General features: G+C 38.6%; 1 protein-coding gene across 1 annotated transcript; it reads right to left on the reverse strand.

Moving 5' to 3' along the window:
• Positions 1–720: 720 nt before the first annotated feature.
• On the reverse strand, positions 721–17411 carry LOC132987336 (activin receptor type-1C). Its single transcript, XM_061054335.1, has 9 exons — positions 17067–17411; positions 11594–11824; positions 6836–7078; positions 6488–6718; positions 6215–6382; positions 5813–5969; positions 4745–4869; positions 4413–4543; positions 721–3136 (listed from the first exon to the last, which is right to left on the reverse strand). Exons 1-9 carry the CDS (start codon positions 17134–17136, stop codon positions 3011–3013), a joined length of 1482 nt encoding a protein of 493 aa, XP_060910318.1. The 5' UTR covers positions 17137–17411; the 3' UTR covers positions 721–3010.
• Between the last annotated feature and the right edge of the window lie 2771 nt (positions 17412–20182).

Here is a 20182-nt window from a genome sequence, read left to right on the forward strand (position 1 = left end):
TTGTTTTATTGTCTTGACCTTATGTCTTGACCTGCTCCTAATATGTTGAGTGTCTTCAGATAACTTGTTATGACTGAATTTTATGAATAAAAATGGATTGACTTGATTAACAGGACAGCCTACTAATTGTTCTAAAGCTTGGCTCAACAGATTCAACTAAGATCCAGGTAAAAAAAAAAAGCACGACAAAGTTTAATACCATTGGTGCAGTGTCTTCAATTGTTTCCTCAATATTTCAGCTGTACTGAAAAACATTGCTTATGTTCTAAGATGCTAAAATGTTTTTCTTAAATAGGCCAAACTTAAGATTCTTGTTGATTTCAGGAGACTGGATTCTTTGCTTGGTGTTATCACTGATCGAAAGTTACATAAACCTCTTGTAAGCGCTTCTGTGTGATTCAAACGGCTCTTCTAAAAACCACCAGAGCAAGTAGCAGCACACAGTTGAAGGTTTGACTCATACACAAAGTGCTGATGGCCTCAGTGTAACAGCTGTATTTCCTCTGTATAACGGACAAAATCTGCATCATCAAAAGTGCTCGCAAATAGAGCAGTTGAACAGAAGGCGGAGATGAGTCATGTCAGGCCAGGTGAAAGTGTGATGTGGAGGATAAAAAAGGTCTGTCTTAGATAAGCCGTTCGGGAAATCAAGTCCAGAGCTTTCAGTTTCCGTGTAAGAGATTTCATACCGAAAGAAAAAACACATCATCTTAAAAGACAATCTGTGAAAAAAATAATTTATTGACCCACTGATATCACTTATACAGAATAAATAGTGCAAGAGAACAGATACAATGCAATAGGTTGAAATCCAAGCGACAACAGCTCCATATAATCAAAAATATGTCTTATTTCATGAAAGCAGTATCACACTTATCTTTAATATATAGTGATCTCATAATGTACAATATGTAGAAAAAAGACACCTGTCAGAAATTGCACATGGTGATCACCCCTCTTTGGAAAGATTGATACATCTTTAATATACTCAAGCTATCTTTTCCCCTTTTCTCTCACGCTTTTTAGAAGCAGATATGACACCATACAGACAAAAAGTTTTTAGACAAAAAGTCAGATATTAAAAAAATAAAATCATACAACAAGTATTTACAATTGTCACAGGCAGAGCAACATGTGTCTTTAGTGTTTCCTATCTGGTGTTCTGCAACACACAAAGTCATTATCATGGACAGAGTAATCTCATCATTAAAGAAACAAATGAAGACCTGCACATGTACAGATATAGGACGATAGAGCCACAGGCTACATAGCTGATGCTACATATAGTATAGTTATTATGAGCATGATGGATGGGATACATGGGAAGTTTTCATCAGTACAACTTGTTTCACAAACAGTGCATTGATTAATTACATTTCTTATGTACTTCATTTTTCGTTTCACATATTCTTAAAGACACACAGGCACACGTTCACACAGATTCATCTGAACACATGTGGTTGCAGAAAGGCCCCTCATGGTGTGCAGATGTCCCTGTCTGCATGTCTCCTATAAGCCTGTTATGAAGAGGTCTTGAAGGCCTCATCAGACAGCAGCATTCGAGAGTGTGAACCCATGACCATGCTTTTCTTGTATTTCAACATCAGCCATGACGTTGAAGTATTTTTTCCTATGAATGTCCCTTCATGGCTTGATTGAGACCTTTTTATCAGGTACGTGCTTATGTTGCTTTTATCATAATGATATAATACATAGAGAACCTGCTGTAAAAAGTGTCTTCTAACGTGTGCTGTCTGGAGTTCTGTTAAAATAATCCAACTGAGCCAAAGTTAACAACACTGATATTGAATTCTTCCTACATTATGATTTGAGCATTCGAGTAGCTCAGCTTTCATAATGTGAACATTGTTCCAGTGTGTATTCATATATTGTATCGATAAAAAAATACATATTCTTTTCACATTCTTAAAGGAGTTTCTGTGTGTAAAAACAAATGTGCATTCACCTGCCAGGGAGCAGCTCTTGTCTCTACAACAAGACAACACAGATTAAGTCTTCAGACACTTTACTGATCTCATGAGGCGGTTAAAGGAGAGACATTTTTTTTGTAAATCTTAACACTAGAATGTCTTGATATTAAAAATGTGGCCTGCAGGTGACGCCAGAGGCTGGATCCCGTTTTTGATTGAATCAAAAACAGGTCACTGTGATAATTCTGCACAGTCCAAGAACAGGTTTAATAGTTTAAGCTTTAATAGTCCAATCATTTATATTGAATGATCGTGTGATCTTTTCAATGATGGTTGAGGTATTTGGACCAAAAAAAAAAAAAAAACACCGACCAATTTCCATCTAGGCAATGGTTAGTCAACAATAAGACTTAAAACATGTTAAAAAACCACTTATCTTTATTTAACTTAATGATAACGTCAAGATAGCTAAGCACTGCTGTTTCCTCATTGCTGCAAACAGACTTTTCTGACAAACCATTTACCTACAACTGAACTATAATAACCATGCAGAAGTACTTTAAAAGTCAGATTGTTATGTGCAGTCTGTGTATGCTTCATTTTAAAGAAGTTGTAACCAGTAAAACTGCCCTACCAGAATCGTATCTGATAGTAAACGAGCGTACTACCTAACAAGCAATAATGTGTCTGCTACATGATATGGCACAAAAACATCACAATGTGCAACTTTAAGCTTTGGGCACTGAAATCTCTGAGGTAGTAAAAAAAAAATCTGTACATACATTACACACATTCTTATCTCATATGGCTCTTTCTACCAAAAGTGTATCTTTTTGGTTCGCATTGGTTTAACAGTGTCTGTGTGCATAGTCGCCTCAGACACCCCCTTTAATACTTTGGCACCAAACACCAACCTGACTCTTCTCTCTGAGGGTGAACAGTGCGGTTGTGTCCAGAAGAGGGCAGCCTCAGGCAGTTTACAGAGGAAAACTTTCTCCCTGTTTGTTTCCAACATCTCTCAGTCCATAATGTTGCATCGATGCCAGCGCCAGTGCTGATCTGCAGGGCGACAAATCAAGCTAATCTTTGACATCCTTGAAGACAGAAATCTGAGACACGGTTTTCTTGACCCGCAAAGCAGTGAGTCGAGCAGAAGGGTTGGCGTACCAGCACTCTCTCATCAGTTTGCCCATCACACGCAGAGCCTGGTGAATAAACAAGGAGACAGTTTGATGAATATAAACCTACATCTTAGTGAACATCAATAAGAGCTCATTTAAATGTAGATTGAATCTCCCATTGGTAATTCTTAAAGGACTGATTTAACATCATGAAGTATCTCAGCTACTGTTTGCAAAGGCATTTTCTTAAGCAATAGTAAACCAGAGGGGGTGTTGTTGTTTTGAATAACAGCACTGCTGTGACCGGGTTGTGGGCACAAGTGCAAAGAGAATTGGAGCAGGAACGTGGCTGAATGGGTGGCCAGCCCAGGCCCTTGAAATCGGACTGACCACATCAAGTTTCCAGCAAAAATCCTAAACTAAGATTGGCTATTTATCAAAAGCGGGATTAATGTTAAGAAATCAACTATTTGGGCTTTTAACACGCTGCTTTCTTTGTATTTCAATTAGTCCTTGAAGAAATAAGCCTAGCAGATTTAAATTTCAACACTCTGTTGTGCTATGCTTTAGAGTTACAAAATCACACAGGAACATCAAATGTTTTAGAAATATTAACGTGAGTATTTAAAGTAGAAACAATAAGTAGAAACGGTAAATCAATGCTGTTGATTCCTGTTTGCACATACAGCATACTTAAAATGGAAATGAATGTTCACAATCTTGATGATATGTATCTTCCTTACATGCACTCTGAGTAGTTACACACACTTTTTTTCTCATAGTCCACTGCACAGCTCCTACTTTGCACCTTTTGTACATTTTGTGTTTTTTATTTTCCTCCTCCAATGGGGCATGACAGAAACATTTGAGGACCTCTGAGATAAAGTAAACTGACCATGTACATGTAGTGCATTCATGTTAAGGTTACCAATCACAAGACATTTCTGAAGCTGACTCCCTCTTGTTTTAGTTGAGAAGTTGTCTGTGTTCATCCTAGTTCATAGTAACATGACATTACGAATGTTAAAATAACATGAAACAACAACCTGCAGTAAGGTTACTCCATGATGGTTGTTTCTTTGTTTTTTGCAGTCAGTACACTTTTATCCAGAGAGTAAAACAGTGAACAGCTTATCTCCTATAAACTCTTCAATCTCTAGTGAAAGAGCTTCAATGTTACAGACTTCTTATTCAGACAGTCAATTAGAAAACTGTGCTGTGAACAAGCAGATGTATCCTTTAAATATAGAGCATGTTGTATTGTTTTTATAGATCTTTATACAAACACACACAGTGTGTGAGTGATATCAGTGAGACCTATCTTACAGGATGAAACATGAGATGGATGTTTCTGTCTCACCTCACAGCTCTGCCACTGGTTGGGGATGTTGGGTCTGAGTTTCTGCTCACACACAACCTTCCTCATGTCCTCGATGGTCGGATCAGAAGGCACCAGGTCATAATAAGGCAGCTGGAAATCTTCTTGAAGTCCTAAAGAAGTAACGAAAAGGAGATTTGATCAAGCATTTTTTCATCCAAGTAATGAAGCAAAGATCAAGTGAGATGACAAATATAAGGATATAAACATGCATGGTATTAGTGGCTTGTTTGGCTGATTTGATGAAAATTGCATTTAGCTATAAATATATAAAACAAATGGGGGTGCATGTGTGTGTTTTGTGTTTAAGTTACCCCTGACAGAGCATCTTCGGGCTAGTTCCCAGAACACCAGGCCAAGCGCGTATATATCCACCCTCTTGAATGACTCAAAGCTGCTCATATTGATCGTCTCATCCAGGATTTCTGGGGCCATGTACCTGCAGAGGACAAAATGATTAAGTCTTAATCACATCTAAAAGCATGCAACTTCTTAGGATATTTAATCAGTAGATTTGTTTTTCAGTTAGTTTTGTTTGTGAGACCCTGAATTAAAGCAGCTAGAGTAATAATAATCTCAAAAACAACCACTCTGACAGTAAGGACAATCACATGTTGTTTTTCTGGGACATGTAAGAACCAGTACAATAACTGATGGCTCACACTGGTGATTTATGGATTTAGTTTTGCAAAGAAATCAATCTAAAGGGAAACGTTACGATCTCCGATTTTACCACACGGGGTCGCCAAAGTCCAAATATTGTAAACATACAGGGTTCAAGTTTGCTGCCTGTATTCATAAGCCATTCAATAAAATTAAGTTTTTAAAATAGCTGGTTGTATCTTCCATGCATCAATACTAATTTATTTCTGATGCAGAATAACTTCAATATTTCTTAACTTTTGTCCAGACGAGAAAAACCTCCAACAACAGTCCTGATACTTTAATGCTGTATACACATGCAGCATTCATTTATCTGCTTACGGAGAGTTTGTTGTTTTAGAAATGAGAGCTGGTGGCACCACATGTGTATTACATGGTTGAACGCCACTGGATTTTCTTTATGAGTTCACCATAAGCAGCTCACTCCATGCTTGTAACCAATTTATAGTACTGAAAAAAGTACAAATGCTGAATTTGGAGACATTTCAAGGCCATGTTTACTCCAGCAGAAATCAAGCACCTCAAATACATTAACCAAGACTACAGGTTTTCACTGTAAGATAGTCCAACATTTGAATACTTATCAATTTACTTTCCCACTGTGTGTGTGTGTGTGTGTGTGTGTGTGTGTGTGTGTGTGTGTGTGTGTGTGTGTGTGTGTGTGTGTGTGTGTGTGTGTGTGTGTGTGTGTATGCCTTGTGATGAAAGTAAAATCCCACCTCTTGGTTCCCACTCTGTAGTTGGATGGTATATCAATGGTATTTGTGTTGGAGTCATGTTTCACAGCCAAACCCAAATCTGCGATGACTGCTGTGCCGTTCTTCTTCACCAGGACATTTTTAGACTTTAGGTCTCTGTGAGCAATTGCAGGTTTCCCTGCAACCAAAAAGATAAACACAAATACAGTTTGAGGCCAAAACCTGTATATGTACTTGCATCAGTGCATCCTCATTGTTTATGTGAGGACATATATTCGGGATCTTGGAGACAATGATGACATTTTTTAAACTAGAGGACAAATCAATCTAACAAAAACTTTAAATATTTAGTTATAGCTATCAATTGAAATAAATTAGAAATATTTTTGAGGTGACACATGCATACATATGATGTAGCCTTACCCTGTGTACCAATGATTTCCATGTGAAGATGTGCCAGGCCACTGGCTATAGACGTAGAGAGGACGATCATACCTTCCACAGAGAGAGTGTACCTGTTCAGGTAGTCATACAGGGAGCCGTGCTCATGGTACTCTGACACCAACCACAGCTGGGTCCATGAGCCGTTATCTGCAGCACAAAGGAAAGGAAACAGTTAATAAGGGCACATTTATTTCAAAACTGTAATGTGAAGTTATTTTACTTTTTTTAAGTTAATGGATCTGAATCTAACACCTTTGTTGTCCGCAGCGATGAAGCCAAGGATGTTCTCGTGTCTTAGCATGATGGTCTGAAAGACTTCTGCTTCCCGAAACCACGACCTCTCGTCCCTCGAGGAGAAGATCTTCACCGCTACATCCTCTCCTCGCCACTTTCCCCGCCACACCTCCCCGTATCGACCCTTCCCGATGGACTCTTGCAGAACAATTGTACGAGCTATAGTGCGCTGGACCAGGAGTGGCAGACCTACAAGACACATAACAATGATTGTGAGCTGATATTAATATGCAATCCCTCCATTTGACCTTTATTCCATATAAAGACACAGAAAGAATCAAAGTCTGTTTCATCAGTTCTGCTGACCTGATCCAGAGCCCGAGGTGCTCATGTCGTAAATCAGATCTTTGAGACATGTGTCGGGTGACATGAGCATCTGGTCATCCAGTGGCTCCTCGGGGTCCTGCTTGTGGGCTCTGCTGTAGTAACAGCGGTGACCCTGCACCACAAACACTCCCAGCAGGATTCCCACACACAACAGGCAGGATGGCACCAGGATTACCACAGTGAGCTGCTCCTTGCTCCATCCTGGTTCTTGTGAAGGCCTCTCTGCAAACACACACACACACATACAGCATGACGATGTAGCCGATATTGTTTATATTTTAGTTCGCTTTAACCAAATTCTACAGACAAAGAATCAGTCAAATGAGAGCGAAGTTGCACAGGTCACTCAGCTCTAAATGATTGTTGCGCCCTCTAGTGGCCATTATTAGCTATTGCATTGAATTATGAAAACGTGTTGTTGGCTAAAATCACCGTCTGAATTACACAATATCTTATCAGTTGCACACAACTTTCGCTGAAATATAACCTTAACACAAGCTCAGCAAAATCAAGCCCTCACCCTGTCAACAATCTTCAAATGAAGTAAAAATGGAACTTGTACTTTTGGCAGATTATTCCAATTCACATCTCTCAATAAAAAAAAATAGCGGGAGACATTTTCATCACTGTGCATAAATGTCATTAATATAAAATAATACAAAAAACAGAGGCATTATTTTGAAGTTTAAATTCACTTTCCTTAAAAAAAGGAAAAAACAGGCTTTCTGATTTAAAGTTAGTGACATGCTCTGATCCACAACAGGTACACGTTGAGGCCATGTAATAAATTGTGGGTTTGGATACACAGTGTGACCTGGCATTTCTCTATCTGACCTTCATGTTGTGTGTGGGCGGACATGGAAACCTGGACCCAAACAAAATGAACAGAGATGGTGGGCAGGGATAATATGTGGTTCAAATACTCCTGACAGAATAGTGCACAGTGAACAGCACAAGCAATATCAAAGTTGGATGACAGGACCTGCAAAACACCCAGATTAATTATTTTCTTCAAATACTAAAACCCTGCAAGATATCTTCTAGATTTGATGAAGTCAGATTTCTATAGCTCTATGATAGCTCTATGATTTGTTGATGACTTGACAACAACATAGCCATGTTATCATTGTAATGATACAGACAAGGAAAACCTGAACTGAAATAAATATTTTTTATTTTTCTGTAGCCTTATAGTCTACTTAAATCCCTGGAGAATTGTATGTCCTCACAAGTGTGAATCAAACATGCAACATCCGCAGATGGTCCAGTGTGCAAAGCAATACATTGTGAAATAAACCCCAGTTTCCTAATTAGTTTTTAGCCTTTTCCCTAGATACATATCCTGCAGTATGTCCAACTGGAGCTCAGCAGATATGATGCAAAACAAGAGTCGCCCCTGACCCAGTGACAAAAGACACCCTACCAACTTTTCTTCTGATTCTGCATGGGTCAAGAATGTAATCTCTGCAGCCACGTCTACTTTCAACACAGCACCAAATAAATGTTTACAAGTGTGGAAAAGAAACCTCTGCCTTTGACTTCCCCTAGTGACTGTGATGCATTCTGTTATTTAAGCCTCTATAGAATTAAGAGCAATAGCCCTGATGAACAAAAACGTCTTTAACTGTATTAATACCACACTGAATAAGCTGACATGCTGGTATTTAGCCAAGTAGTGTTACAGATTCACTTTGGTTTCCTCATTCACAGTAAACATCATCGCAGCCTCAGGGTGCTGCCCTGACCCACGTCAGCAGCATTCTAGTCTACAGGACTTTATATTTTTTATTCTGTAAATGTTTGGAAATAGTCTCTATATTTTATCAAAGTAATCTGAATTTTAGATGTACAAATCATTGGAAGGAAAACAATAACTTTTGTGTCAGAATTTAAAAAATTACCCACGTTAATTTAACCATGTGACCCAGACTAAATCATTGTAAATCAAGAATAGGATAGTTAGGTTAGCTTTGGCTCAGCGGTACAGTTGGTCATCTTTCAATTGGAATGTGGGTGTTTCAATTCCAGCTCCTTCAATCCAGAAGTGTAAGACACCCCAAAAGTATCCTGATAGCACAGCACGTGGCTTATGAATGTGAATGAATGGGGTTAGCAAATAGTATGGGCACTTTACAAAGCATCCTCTGCCATCAGTGTGTTAATGATGCAGGAATGGGACATGTAGTGTAAAGCGCTTTATAAGTACAGTCCATTAACTATTAAATCAGGCTCTTCTTGTCCAAGAGAGTCATAAAGCACATCGGCAGCATCCCAAAAATGTACACTGCTCAAAAAAATAAATCAACACTTAGTCGTTACAGTATAGCACCAAGTGAGTTAAACATCAGGGATATCAATCTGTCCCTTTATGAAGCACCAGTGATTGTGAATCAATTTCTTAACTACTTTGGTGCAAATGAAAGTGACAACAGGTACATTGAAGAGGCAAAAGCAAGACAACCCCCCAAAAGGGAATGGTTTTTCATGTGCTGACCACAGACAATTGCTCTGTCCTCATCCTTCTTGACTGATTCTTCACTAGTTCTGCTTGTGTTCTTGTCACTACTGGTAGCATGAGGCAGTACCTGCAGACCAATCAGGTTGCACAGGCAGCCCAGCCCCTCCAGGATAGCACATCCTTACATGCGGCCGGGCAGTAAGAAGGTTTGCTGTATCTCCCAGCACAGTCTCAAGAGCAATGAGTAGATACCAGGAGACCAGCAGTTACACAAGGAGAGCTGGACAGGGCCATAGAAAGACATCAACCAGACAGAGCACTGCCAGAGCCCTACACAATGACCCCCAGCAGGCTACTGGTGTGCATGTTTCTAACCAAACTGTTAGAAACAGACTCCATGAGGGTGGCATGAGGGCCCACTGTCCTCTTACGGGACCTGTGCTTATGGCCCAGCACCGTGCAGCCCCAATTGACCTTCGTCCAAGAACCCCAGAATTGGCAGGCCTGCCTTTGGCCCCCAATTCTCTTGGGAACACTGGGAACATGAAAGAGTCAGGAGACACCGTGGTGAACATGATGCTGCCTGTAAAATCATCCAGCTTGGTGGGTTTGGTGGTAGATTAGTGATGGTCTGGGGAGGCATAGCCTTGGAGGGTTGCACAGATCTCCGTGTCAAAGCCGACGGTACCCTGACTGCTGATGTGTACTGTGATGAAATTCTCAAAGAATTCTCAGACCTTACGATGGTGCAGTGGGCCCTGTTCCTCCTGGTACAGGACTACGCCCGGCCTCATTTGGGCAGAGTGTGTAGGTTTACTGGATGACAAAATCATTGATGTGATTGACTGGCTCTCTTATTACCCTGACCTAAATCCACTTGAGCATCTATGGGAAGTTATATATTGGTGCATTTGACACCACCGAATATCACCACAGACTTGAGACGAGGACAATTTTGTACGCCACTTGAGCATAGCTCTTAGTACTTAATTATGGTGCGTTCCAATTTGAAAACTCCTTTGTGCAAACGTGAGGGGAGAGGGGTTGGAGGAGTGTCGCTGGAGGAGAGCGGTGTGGCGGAGGTGTCGCCAAACAGCTGTTCTTCGTGGTTTCATGCTCAAGGGCGACATCTACTGGTTGAAAAAGTCGCACAGTTTCCATTGTTTTACTAGTTTTCATCATCTTGAATAAAATAAACTGAATAATTATAATCTCTTGAGCAAATCAAAGACTCTCAACCCCGGCCTCTGAGATGATGATACTCTGCATATATTACACAATAACTTTTAACAAGGACTTATTAGTAGATTAACCAGTATTGAAAGAAGGATTGGATGAAAGAATTCATGTTTGCAAGCACTGAAAAATCTTAGTCAGAAGCCACTCAGTGTTGGGATTATAGTGCAATTACAGAATGGGGCTTTCTTTACTCTCATGAATATGTCCATATAAATGATGGGGAAAATCTATTTTCTAATGGACAAATCAACTGCTCTTCTGACTGTTATTCTTTGAAAAGCCATCATTTACCAGCTCCCGCTCAGCACCAAACAATATGTAGCAAAGTCAAGCTGGTGATGGGAAAGCATTTAGCGGGGAACAGAGTCTGAGGAGTTCACAGGTGTTAGAAAAGCTCAAAGACAACAATTTCATATATCTGATTTACATTCTTTTCTTTTAAAGGTTCAATTGCAAAACACATATAAAGTATATGTCAAACAAGATATATTCACATACAATACAACACATTAAAAATAGTGTAGATTCATTCAAAAAGTGTTTTTTCACTGATTTGTATATCCACAGGTGAGAGAAACATGCTCTCTACTTTAAGGACAACTGACACCCAGCTGACCCATGAGAGACTTTGAACTGGCTGTAGGACTACACGTCTGACAAAGTATTTATTTATAAATCAGTGGAGGGAGGGGGGCGGATCGCTAACCGCCGTCCCAGAGCTCCTGCTAGATTTGTTATGTCACAGGATCTAGGAGGATCAGCATTTACCTCGTCTAGCCAGGGCCAGAATGAGTGGGAAATCCAGCGCTGATTGAGTTGTTGGTGAAGTTGCATGAACACTGTAGCTACTGAGCAATGTTACATTAACTGACCGTCTGACAGGATTAATCCAGATTAATCCAATTTTCTTTTGTTTTGCATCTATATGTCTCCATTTCTTTCAGTGAAATGCTAAATGTTTCCTTTTTCTTAGATATTATTCATTAAAAATTAAACTTGGAGACAAGGGTAGCAGAAGTTAAAAAAATGTACTTTTATACCTGGATGTAGGTGCAGAGTCTCATTGTTGCAGAAGTCAGTGAAGCAGCAGTTCCTCTTGGAGACATTTCTGGAGCTGTAGCAGAAGACCTGGCCCTTCATCTCTGCAGGCGACAGGCAGGATTTAACCGTCTCCTCCTTTCCGTCAATCAACATCACAGAGTTCCAGCAGGCGCCGTCTGCCGTCGTCTCACAGGTGTTGTTGGGGCACAGCTGGCACACACACTTCAGACCTGGGACACAGGATAAATAGATAAATATTTTCTTTCATTACACCTGTTCATTTCATTGATTTCTCTAGGGTGGAGAAAACAATACGAGACAAACAGTTTAATTGACAGACTCTCGTGGTGGTCAGCGGTGTTTGGATGTCTAGCAGCAGGATGCTCCTGTTATGTAAGAGGGCCCATGCTCTTAAACGGTGGAGGTGGAGGAACCAGAGTAATGCCTCTTAGTTTAACACCCAGATAATCTTGTGTTCCACCTGGAGCTGCAGTCATGCTTTCTTTGATCAGACTGGGCGTGACTGATGAGCAAGCTTTCACTTCAAAAACGACACATAAATAAAATGTGAAAATCAAACTTTTTAGGATTTTATGCAGAAGCTCAAAAAGTGCAACACAGTATTAACCTCTATTAAAAACCCTATCATTGTTTTTTTTAGCTAATCTTTGAGTACCTGAGACTCTTTTTATAAATATAATGTATTATTATTATTTTATTTATTTTTATTATTATAATTATTATTATTCAACAAACATATTTCCCTCGTGTCATATCATATCGTGTTGTATTGTATGTACCGTGTTGGTGGTGTTGTATTGTGTTGTATTGTGTTGTATTGTGTTGTATTGTATTATGCTGTGTTGCGTCATATCACATCACGTTGCATAGCATAGCATCATATCCCATCTTATCATATTGCATTGCTTTGCATTGCATCACAATTTTGACAACAAACTCAACCATAACTGTTTTATCATAGACTCGTAAAAATACTTTTTATATTTTTTATTTCATTGAAACACCTTTGCAATACCATCTTCTTGATGACCAGAACTGTCTCTGACCGTATAATATCTTAACAAAGAAACCTCTAAAAAACAAAGGACTCCAAAACGTATAACTAACGCATCACTAAGTGTCAGTCGGATTTAATTCTTCCAGAAGACTCTACTGGTTCATACAGACACCGATATATGAACCCAATGAGTCTTGGAACACCACAGGCATCTACTTTCACACAATTCTTTTTTTGCACACCAACCCAAGACTTCTGGAAATATATAATTACTAACTATCATCTCCCAAATCCTTCTGTCTCAAAGGAAAGCTCACATCCATCATTCACCTACACAGACACCAAAATGCTGAACTTATCACCTCCACCATTGCACAAAAGACCATATTGCTCAACTGGAAATTCAGTTCCATTCAAAAAATTGTATTTAAGAAGGTTTAAAAAAAGTCCTCCATCCATTTTTCAGCTATGATAACATTTAATGTGATTTGTGTTATACTGAATGTGAATCCAATTTAGTCCATTTTAAGTCTACATTAGTGGTGATATGAGTGTTTAATGATCAAAGAAATCTATGATCTGTGTGAAGACTTTGTTAAAACAGGTCAGAGGAACTTTACTGGTGTGTGATTTTGGCAGTCCTTGTGATACGTGTGCTATTTTAGTTTGTGGATAATGTGAGTTTTTGTTTTGGAAGAAAGTTTAATTAATTCAGCATAGTATTGATAAATGTGTAATTATTGGTCCAAATGGCCGGTACAGTAAACATTTACAAAGCTTATTACATCAACACTGCTTGAAGGTTCTTTGCTTTTTGAACATGTGTTTTGAACTGAACAAAAAAGTTGTAGTACGGCACAACCTGACCTGTTTCTTATCAAGCTAATCAATGGAGATAAACTGTAATATTTACTCCCTGCAATCTGCTTCAGAACACACACTCAGTCAGTCATCTGCTTTAAAAGCTTCGAAGAGACCAAACATGGATATAGCTCAGTTTGGGAATAACAGAAGTTAAAAAGTTCATCATGTTACTGTCCTTGAGAAAGTTGTTGCCAAGCAACTTCCAGGTTGGAAAGTATTTTTGCCACATTTATGGCAACCTTTCCCTGAATCTAGATTTCTTTTGATGGCTCCTAGTTTGTGTCGAGAGCTGTAAAAAGAACTTCATGTGAAAGGATTCTGATTTCCACACATCAAACAAAGACCAATATGAATGAGAAAAGTATCATGCTGAAAAAAGAATATTAACCGGTTCATTTATTACACTGAACATGGTTTACTGCTGTTTATGTTAGGTCAATCTTAAACTATTGTGCTGCTGTTAATAATCCTGAATCTGTTCTTCTTTCAGCAGAATTTAGAAAACGGTGGCGATACCAGAAGTGATGTAAATGCAGAAATGACAATGTTTTCCAGCGGTCCAATCACAGGGCTTGCTGACAACATTAACATCATACAAAAAGGGCTCATACCATTTTAAGAAGACTAGGTTCACATTTTGAAACAGGCTTCAGTTCATTGAAACAACATTGAGTAAAATGCGTATTTTAGTTGCTTAAATAAGTAATAGTGGACGATGTTTTTGCTAACCTCTATGCGCCCCCCTGTGCAGCTGGGCCCCAGAAAGCCCCCCCGCCCCTATGGGTGCCTTGGTAATAGTTGTTAATCACAAATACACACAAATATATAGATCATCTCATCAGAACCCATCCTGCAAAAATCTGTTTGCAAAAAAAAGTTATAGTTTGATATGATATGAATGATATTTAGAAACAAAGAGAGGAAAAGATACATGTTCATTAAATGTAGTCTGCCTATAGGTCTTCATATCTTACATCTCATTTAAAGCAGGCCACGAATTTACAGCCTTTGTCTTTGCAAGACATTTTAAAAATCCCTTCTGCTTCAGTCTGAAGAAGTTGAAGTCTGGGAGTTATGTGGCTAGTAGTCTTCACACTTCTATACAAATGCATGAAGTGGAATGGAGATCTTTGATCTTCTTCGATAGGAATAGAGTCTCACTTGAGGGCTGCACCAGAGTCTGATTTAAGTCTTATTTGATTGTGTTGAAAAGTAGGGAACTATTATATCAGTGATATGATCAGGGGTGGAAAGTAACAGAGCATTTCCTTATATAGAAGAGAGCTTTTTGTGTACTTTTACTTTTTCAACAGTTTTTAAAATCAGTAATTTCTCTTAAACTTACCAAGTTTATTTTTGGAAATGTGATGTACTGTGCTTAATTATCAAAAGCATCCATTACTGAGCAAAAACAAAAGGGTCCAAGCTTTCATATATAACAAAGAGTAAGGTCTTTTACCTTTTCTTTCATATATAACAAAGAGTAAGGTCTTTTACCTTTTCTTTCATATATAATAAAGAGTAAGGTCTTTTACCGTTTCTTTCATATATAACAAAGAGTAAGGTCTTTCACCTTTTCTTTCATATATAACAAAGAGTAAGGTCTTTCACCTTTTCTTTCATATATAATAAAGAGTAAGGTCTTTCACCTTTTCTTTCATATATAACAAAGAGTAAGGTCTTTCACCTTTTCTTTCATATATAACAAAGAGTAAGGTCTTTCACCTTTTCTTTCATATATAACAAAGAGTAAGGTCTTTTACCGTTTCTTTTATAAAAAGTCTTGAGGTAACATTTGTTATGAATTCATGCTATACATATAAAGATAGACTGATTAACGACGTGAAACTGGCCAGCTGAATGGCTTATATGTGGCCATAATCAACCAGTTGGCCTTGTTTGAAATAATGAAGTATTTCAGTAGTGGACTTCATATATTTATATACGTTTAGATGCTACGAATGACAGCGAGATGAATGATACAACATTAAATCTATAGTCTGCTGTTGCATTGCACTTCATCATAAAGCTGTTCATTTGATAAGAGTAAACCTGAGTGGAGATTCATATTGTCTCTCTCTCTCTTTCTCTCTCTCTCTCACACACACACACAAATCTTTATCTTACTTTTTTCTTTTAGACGTATTTGTAGACCAGTAATTTTACTTGATTAAAATGTAATCCCAGTAACTGTACAATCCCTGTACCTACCTGCACACGTCTACATCTCACAGATACATTTCCTTCTCGCTCTGACAAACAGTAGCCCAGGTTTTAAACATGGGTTAAGTCCCTTTCCATAAAACTTCATAAAGGTTATGGTTTAGAGATTCTGAAACTCAAACATACATAAAAGAAGGTTTGAAAACACTTCAGTAAATGCATACGTCTAACTATTGACAGTGGAGGGAAACCGTTATGGAAGTGGAGCTTTGATGTGCCATTAATGCATCCCATCTGTAATCATTTCATTGTTAGTTTTAACTGTTTGTCCTTGAAGGTCTAACACATTTTTATTCTTCTGTTTTACCCATTAAGTGAAGTGCTGTGAGGTAATGTTTATACCACTTTAATAACAGTCCTTATCAGGAGAAAACTGATAAACTGGCCACAAATTAGAGCCTGCAAAATCAGCTCAATTAAAGATGAATGCAACAAGCAACCATTCATTAGAAAAGAATGCATCAAAAGTGCATTTCTATTTCATTTGTATAAAAGGAGAGGGCCATCAGAACTTTTGGTCTTTTACACTTCCTTTCTTACCCCAATAGTAACACATTATAACAATCCCACATAGCATGCTGTCAAACAGGCTTAATGCTACCCCTTCTTTCTTTATCTTCTTTTCACTGTCAAACTTGATATCAGACATAATATTCAATGAACCAGATGACAGCAGTAGGTGCAATGTCCTAACCTTTTTTCTTATCTGTTTATAAACTTTCAGCTGTAAAGAAATCAGATAATATATCTGAGGGCTGCCCCCTTTTCTTTTTTTTTTTTTTACTCTGATAGCAAAAGAAACACGTGTGCAGCAGAAGCGTCTTTTTTTAAATGTATTTATATATATGTTTTTTTTTTTTTTGTTTTTTTTTACAAAAAGCAGCGTCACAGACCAGGGACCCCCACTAAAACTTTACAATATTCTGCATATTTTAATGTTTGGTTAAAGTAGCCTGCAGATCTGCAAAACCAACACGCCTGATCTGTTTATTTAAGTGAGCTATTTTGGACAACAACTTCAAAAGCATGCTCGATAAACACCAAGCCTACAGGTGGCACTAGATTTAGTTTGTAGGAGTTTGCTTCATATTTCCTTCTGATCATTTCTTACATTGGCATCAAATAATGTGTCCTACAAAAGAAAATGAACTTTACAGGTGTTGCTGAAGTAACCCATACAGTTGGAGACAGCTTCCTGAGATTACAATCGTGGCTTTTTAAAAGTCATCTGAATAAACTTTTCTCATCCCCGATGGATGTGTAGGTATGGTTGCTGATGAATTACCATTAGAACATATACAGTACAGTATGAATGCATTATCTATCGTAATGCAAAGTGAGTGAGTGGGATGTGTCAGCTACTTCACCTGCAGTCAGCTGGGCAACAGACAGAAAGATCAACGCCGCCTGAAAGTTATGCTTCCCGGCACAAGTCATGGCAAGAGACGCATCTGCTCCCCCCCTCAGACGCACCTTTTTTACACACACACTACTCTACACGAAGACACAACGTTACACATAGCGACCAGGTCCGTCCATCATGCTCTACGCACAAACGCCTCGCACTAAATGCGGCCACAGGAACACTGTGAAACGCAACGAGTGGTTTTGCTCCGCCTCTGTTGACTGGGATTAAGGGGGATTAGAGCTGCAGACCTCTGATAAAGACATGTGAATGGGAGGCAGAGAGAAAGTGTGTGGTACATCCATTTAAGTGCAGCAGGTTCTGTATAACACCACCTGCTGTCCACACATTGGTCATGTCTCCAACTCAAGGAAGGTGTCATCTCTTACTAATTCTAATAGGGCCATATTGTTCAAAGTACACTGATTATGTGAATGTTATCCAGAGTTTATGTAAGGACAAACCAGCCAGTCTGTATGGACCATTAACGAATAATTCACAAGCCCACTAAAGTCCTGATTTAGCACACTGAACACACACATTCCAGAGAAAAAGTGTAGCTTTATTAGTTGTCTATTGCCCTCCAATACAAGCTGTGTAGGCCTACATACTATTGGACTAACACATAGCCTAAACTCTATAATAACATGCATAGGTTTCCCAGGGACAGACGCTAAATTTTGCCCCTGCTATGTATGTAGGCTACCCTGTTGTCTTCAAGTCCTGATTATTTCAAGTACAAACAGCTGACCTAACATGGCAGTCTTGTTATTAACCCAAAAACCTACCAGTCTTCCTTTATTGTATAAACACCTGTGTTAATTAGCTTGAGATCATTTGAAGTAACACACATTTATAGAAGAATGTGCACAACAAGCACAACATCAGCCCAGTACACACTCAACTAATGAAAGTCCTGCTTTCACAAAGAGCCACAATATAAATGATTAGTTAATGCACAATACACTTTAATGATACTGTACTTAAGAGGTGCAAATCCCTTAACAAATGTACAACTTATTAGATGACCAAAGACCAGTTTTCAAGTTTGTGGCCCCCAAGAGAGAGGTCAGTGGTTTCTTTGAGAAGTTGGTTATAAAGTTTATCTTGCACTATTTCTTCAATCCCTGTGCAGGCTGGTTTCTTTAAAAGAAAAAAAAACAACTGAAGAAACCATCCCGTCCACACAGGCAGAGAGTAAACACTCTCAGGCAGTGAATACTAAGTGAGTTGGCTGTACATTAAACAGGGTGCAAAGTTCCAGCTCGACTGGAGTGCATGCGATAAGTTATTTACTGCAGGTCAAATGTGACCAAATTGCTGAGGCTCTATAGCAACAACGGCTGCCAATGTAACCAAGGAGAATAAATGAGTGAGCTCACTCAATCCCAAAGTCTACAAGAGGCACGACAGAATCACAGAGTGTACGTTTTCAAATGTATGGACAGCAAAGTCGAGTCGATGTTCTGCTTAAACAGCACAAATCTGGAAAAAATGGGGAGATTAAACTACTCAATCCAAGAACCTCTTCTCTGTTCGAGTCTTTGTAGAAACTAATAAAACTGTAACCTCTCAGTGTACCGACTCTGGTTCATTTTGTAATATAGAGGAAACAAAAATGAAGTCACTAAACAGAAAGACATTAGGCCACAAGGCAAATAAAACATGAGAAATAATATACGAAAACAATCTATCCAAGTGTTTTATCTAGTTCAAAATGAAGGTTAAACGTAAAACTGATTTCATTTAGTTATGAATGTGTCATTAACTTATAAAAGTATTTAAAAAATGTCAGCACTTGTTCATTCTTTGTTCCTATTGATTTGCAACTCTTTGGTAAGAAATTGATAAAATTATTATCTCTCCCCCTTCATCAGAACAAAGAACACAAGAACACAGCATGTATACAAACCCAGCACCAAACCTCAGATGGACACAAAAGGATTTTTAGAAAGTGGCGCACTCTTAACCTGTTGTGTGCGCAGGCTGGATCAGATCACAATGAATATGAAGACGGTTAAAGTAGAAAGTCTGACAGCTGCTGATATATGCAGGCAGGCTGTTAAAGCGTCCTCAGACACACACTGTTGTGTTAAATATCATCCGGCCTGTGACTCCTCCAGCATATCAATGAGAGTGAGAGAACCATCCAGAGCCCAGCTTCTGTTTGACATCTGCCAAGAGATTTGCTGTGAACGCAGTTTTTTTTAAGATCACAGCTGGCAGGGAAATATATCTCAGTTTTGACCTTTTTATAAATGAATGTAAATTAATTTGGTCTTAAAAGTGTAGGTGTAGGTCAACTTCTCGGAGTACTGGAATTGATCATGTCAAAGAAATAACTTGATACTACAGTATGCTATATGAGTTCAGATTAAACCAACATTTCAACATACTGTGACAAAAACAAAAGAAACCACTGGAATATGACATCTGAAGTTCTACAGTCAAAACACCACCTTCAGAAAGAACAAATAAAAATGAGCATATAAATCCAAACTGTTGTCAGTAACACAAAGCAGACAAGGGTCTGCAGCCATGCTAGCTAGCGGCTCTGCTAGCTGTAGTAGCATGTAGCTTCCTCAGGTTCGCCCAACCTGTGAGAGCTACAGTTGAAACTCGTTGTTCGCTCACAGCAGAATACAGTTAAGTTATTTTCAATGTGCCACAGATTATTGATTTATTTTCCATGGGATGTTCCTGCAACCATGCGAACCTGAGAACTTAAAGGCTGTTTGCGCAATACCCTGTTAGCCATTGCTATTATCTACCTGTTTAGTTTATTTCACAAATGTAATGGAGTGTAAAAGGTTTGAGCTAAGGATGACACTGGACAAAAAGTCACCCTAAGTGATTATGATTCATCCTAACAGTAAAATCTGTACAAAATGTCATTATTAATTAAATGTCAGTTATTAATCCAATAGTAGCAAAGACACCTTAAAGATTTAGTCAACCTGCTGGGGTCATAAGAGGAAGAGTGGATGGGAGTCAAAGGGATCAAAGTCTGAAGAGTTCATCGTCTGGGAATCATTAATGTCTATGCATGGTATCTTTTTAACTTGAGAAATTGTCAAC

The sequence above is a fragment of the Labrus mixtus genome, chromosome 13 (assembly GCF_963584025.1).
Source record: "Labrus mixtus chromosome 13, fLabMix1.1, whole genome shotgun sequence".
In the NCBI taxonomy this organism is placed as follows: Eukaryota; Metazoa; Chordata; class Actinopteri; order Labriformes; family Labridae; genus Labrus; species Labrus mixtus.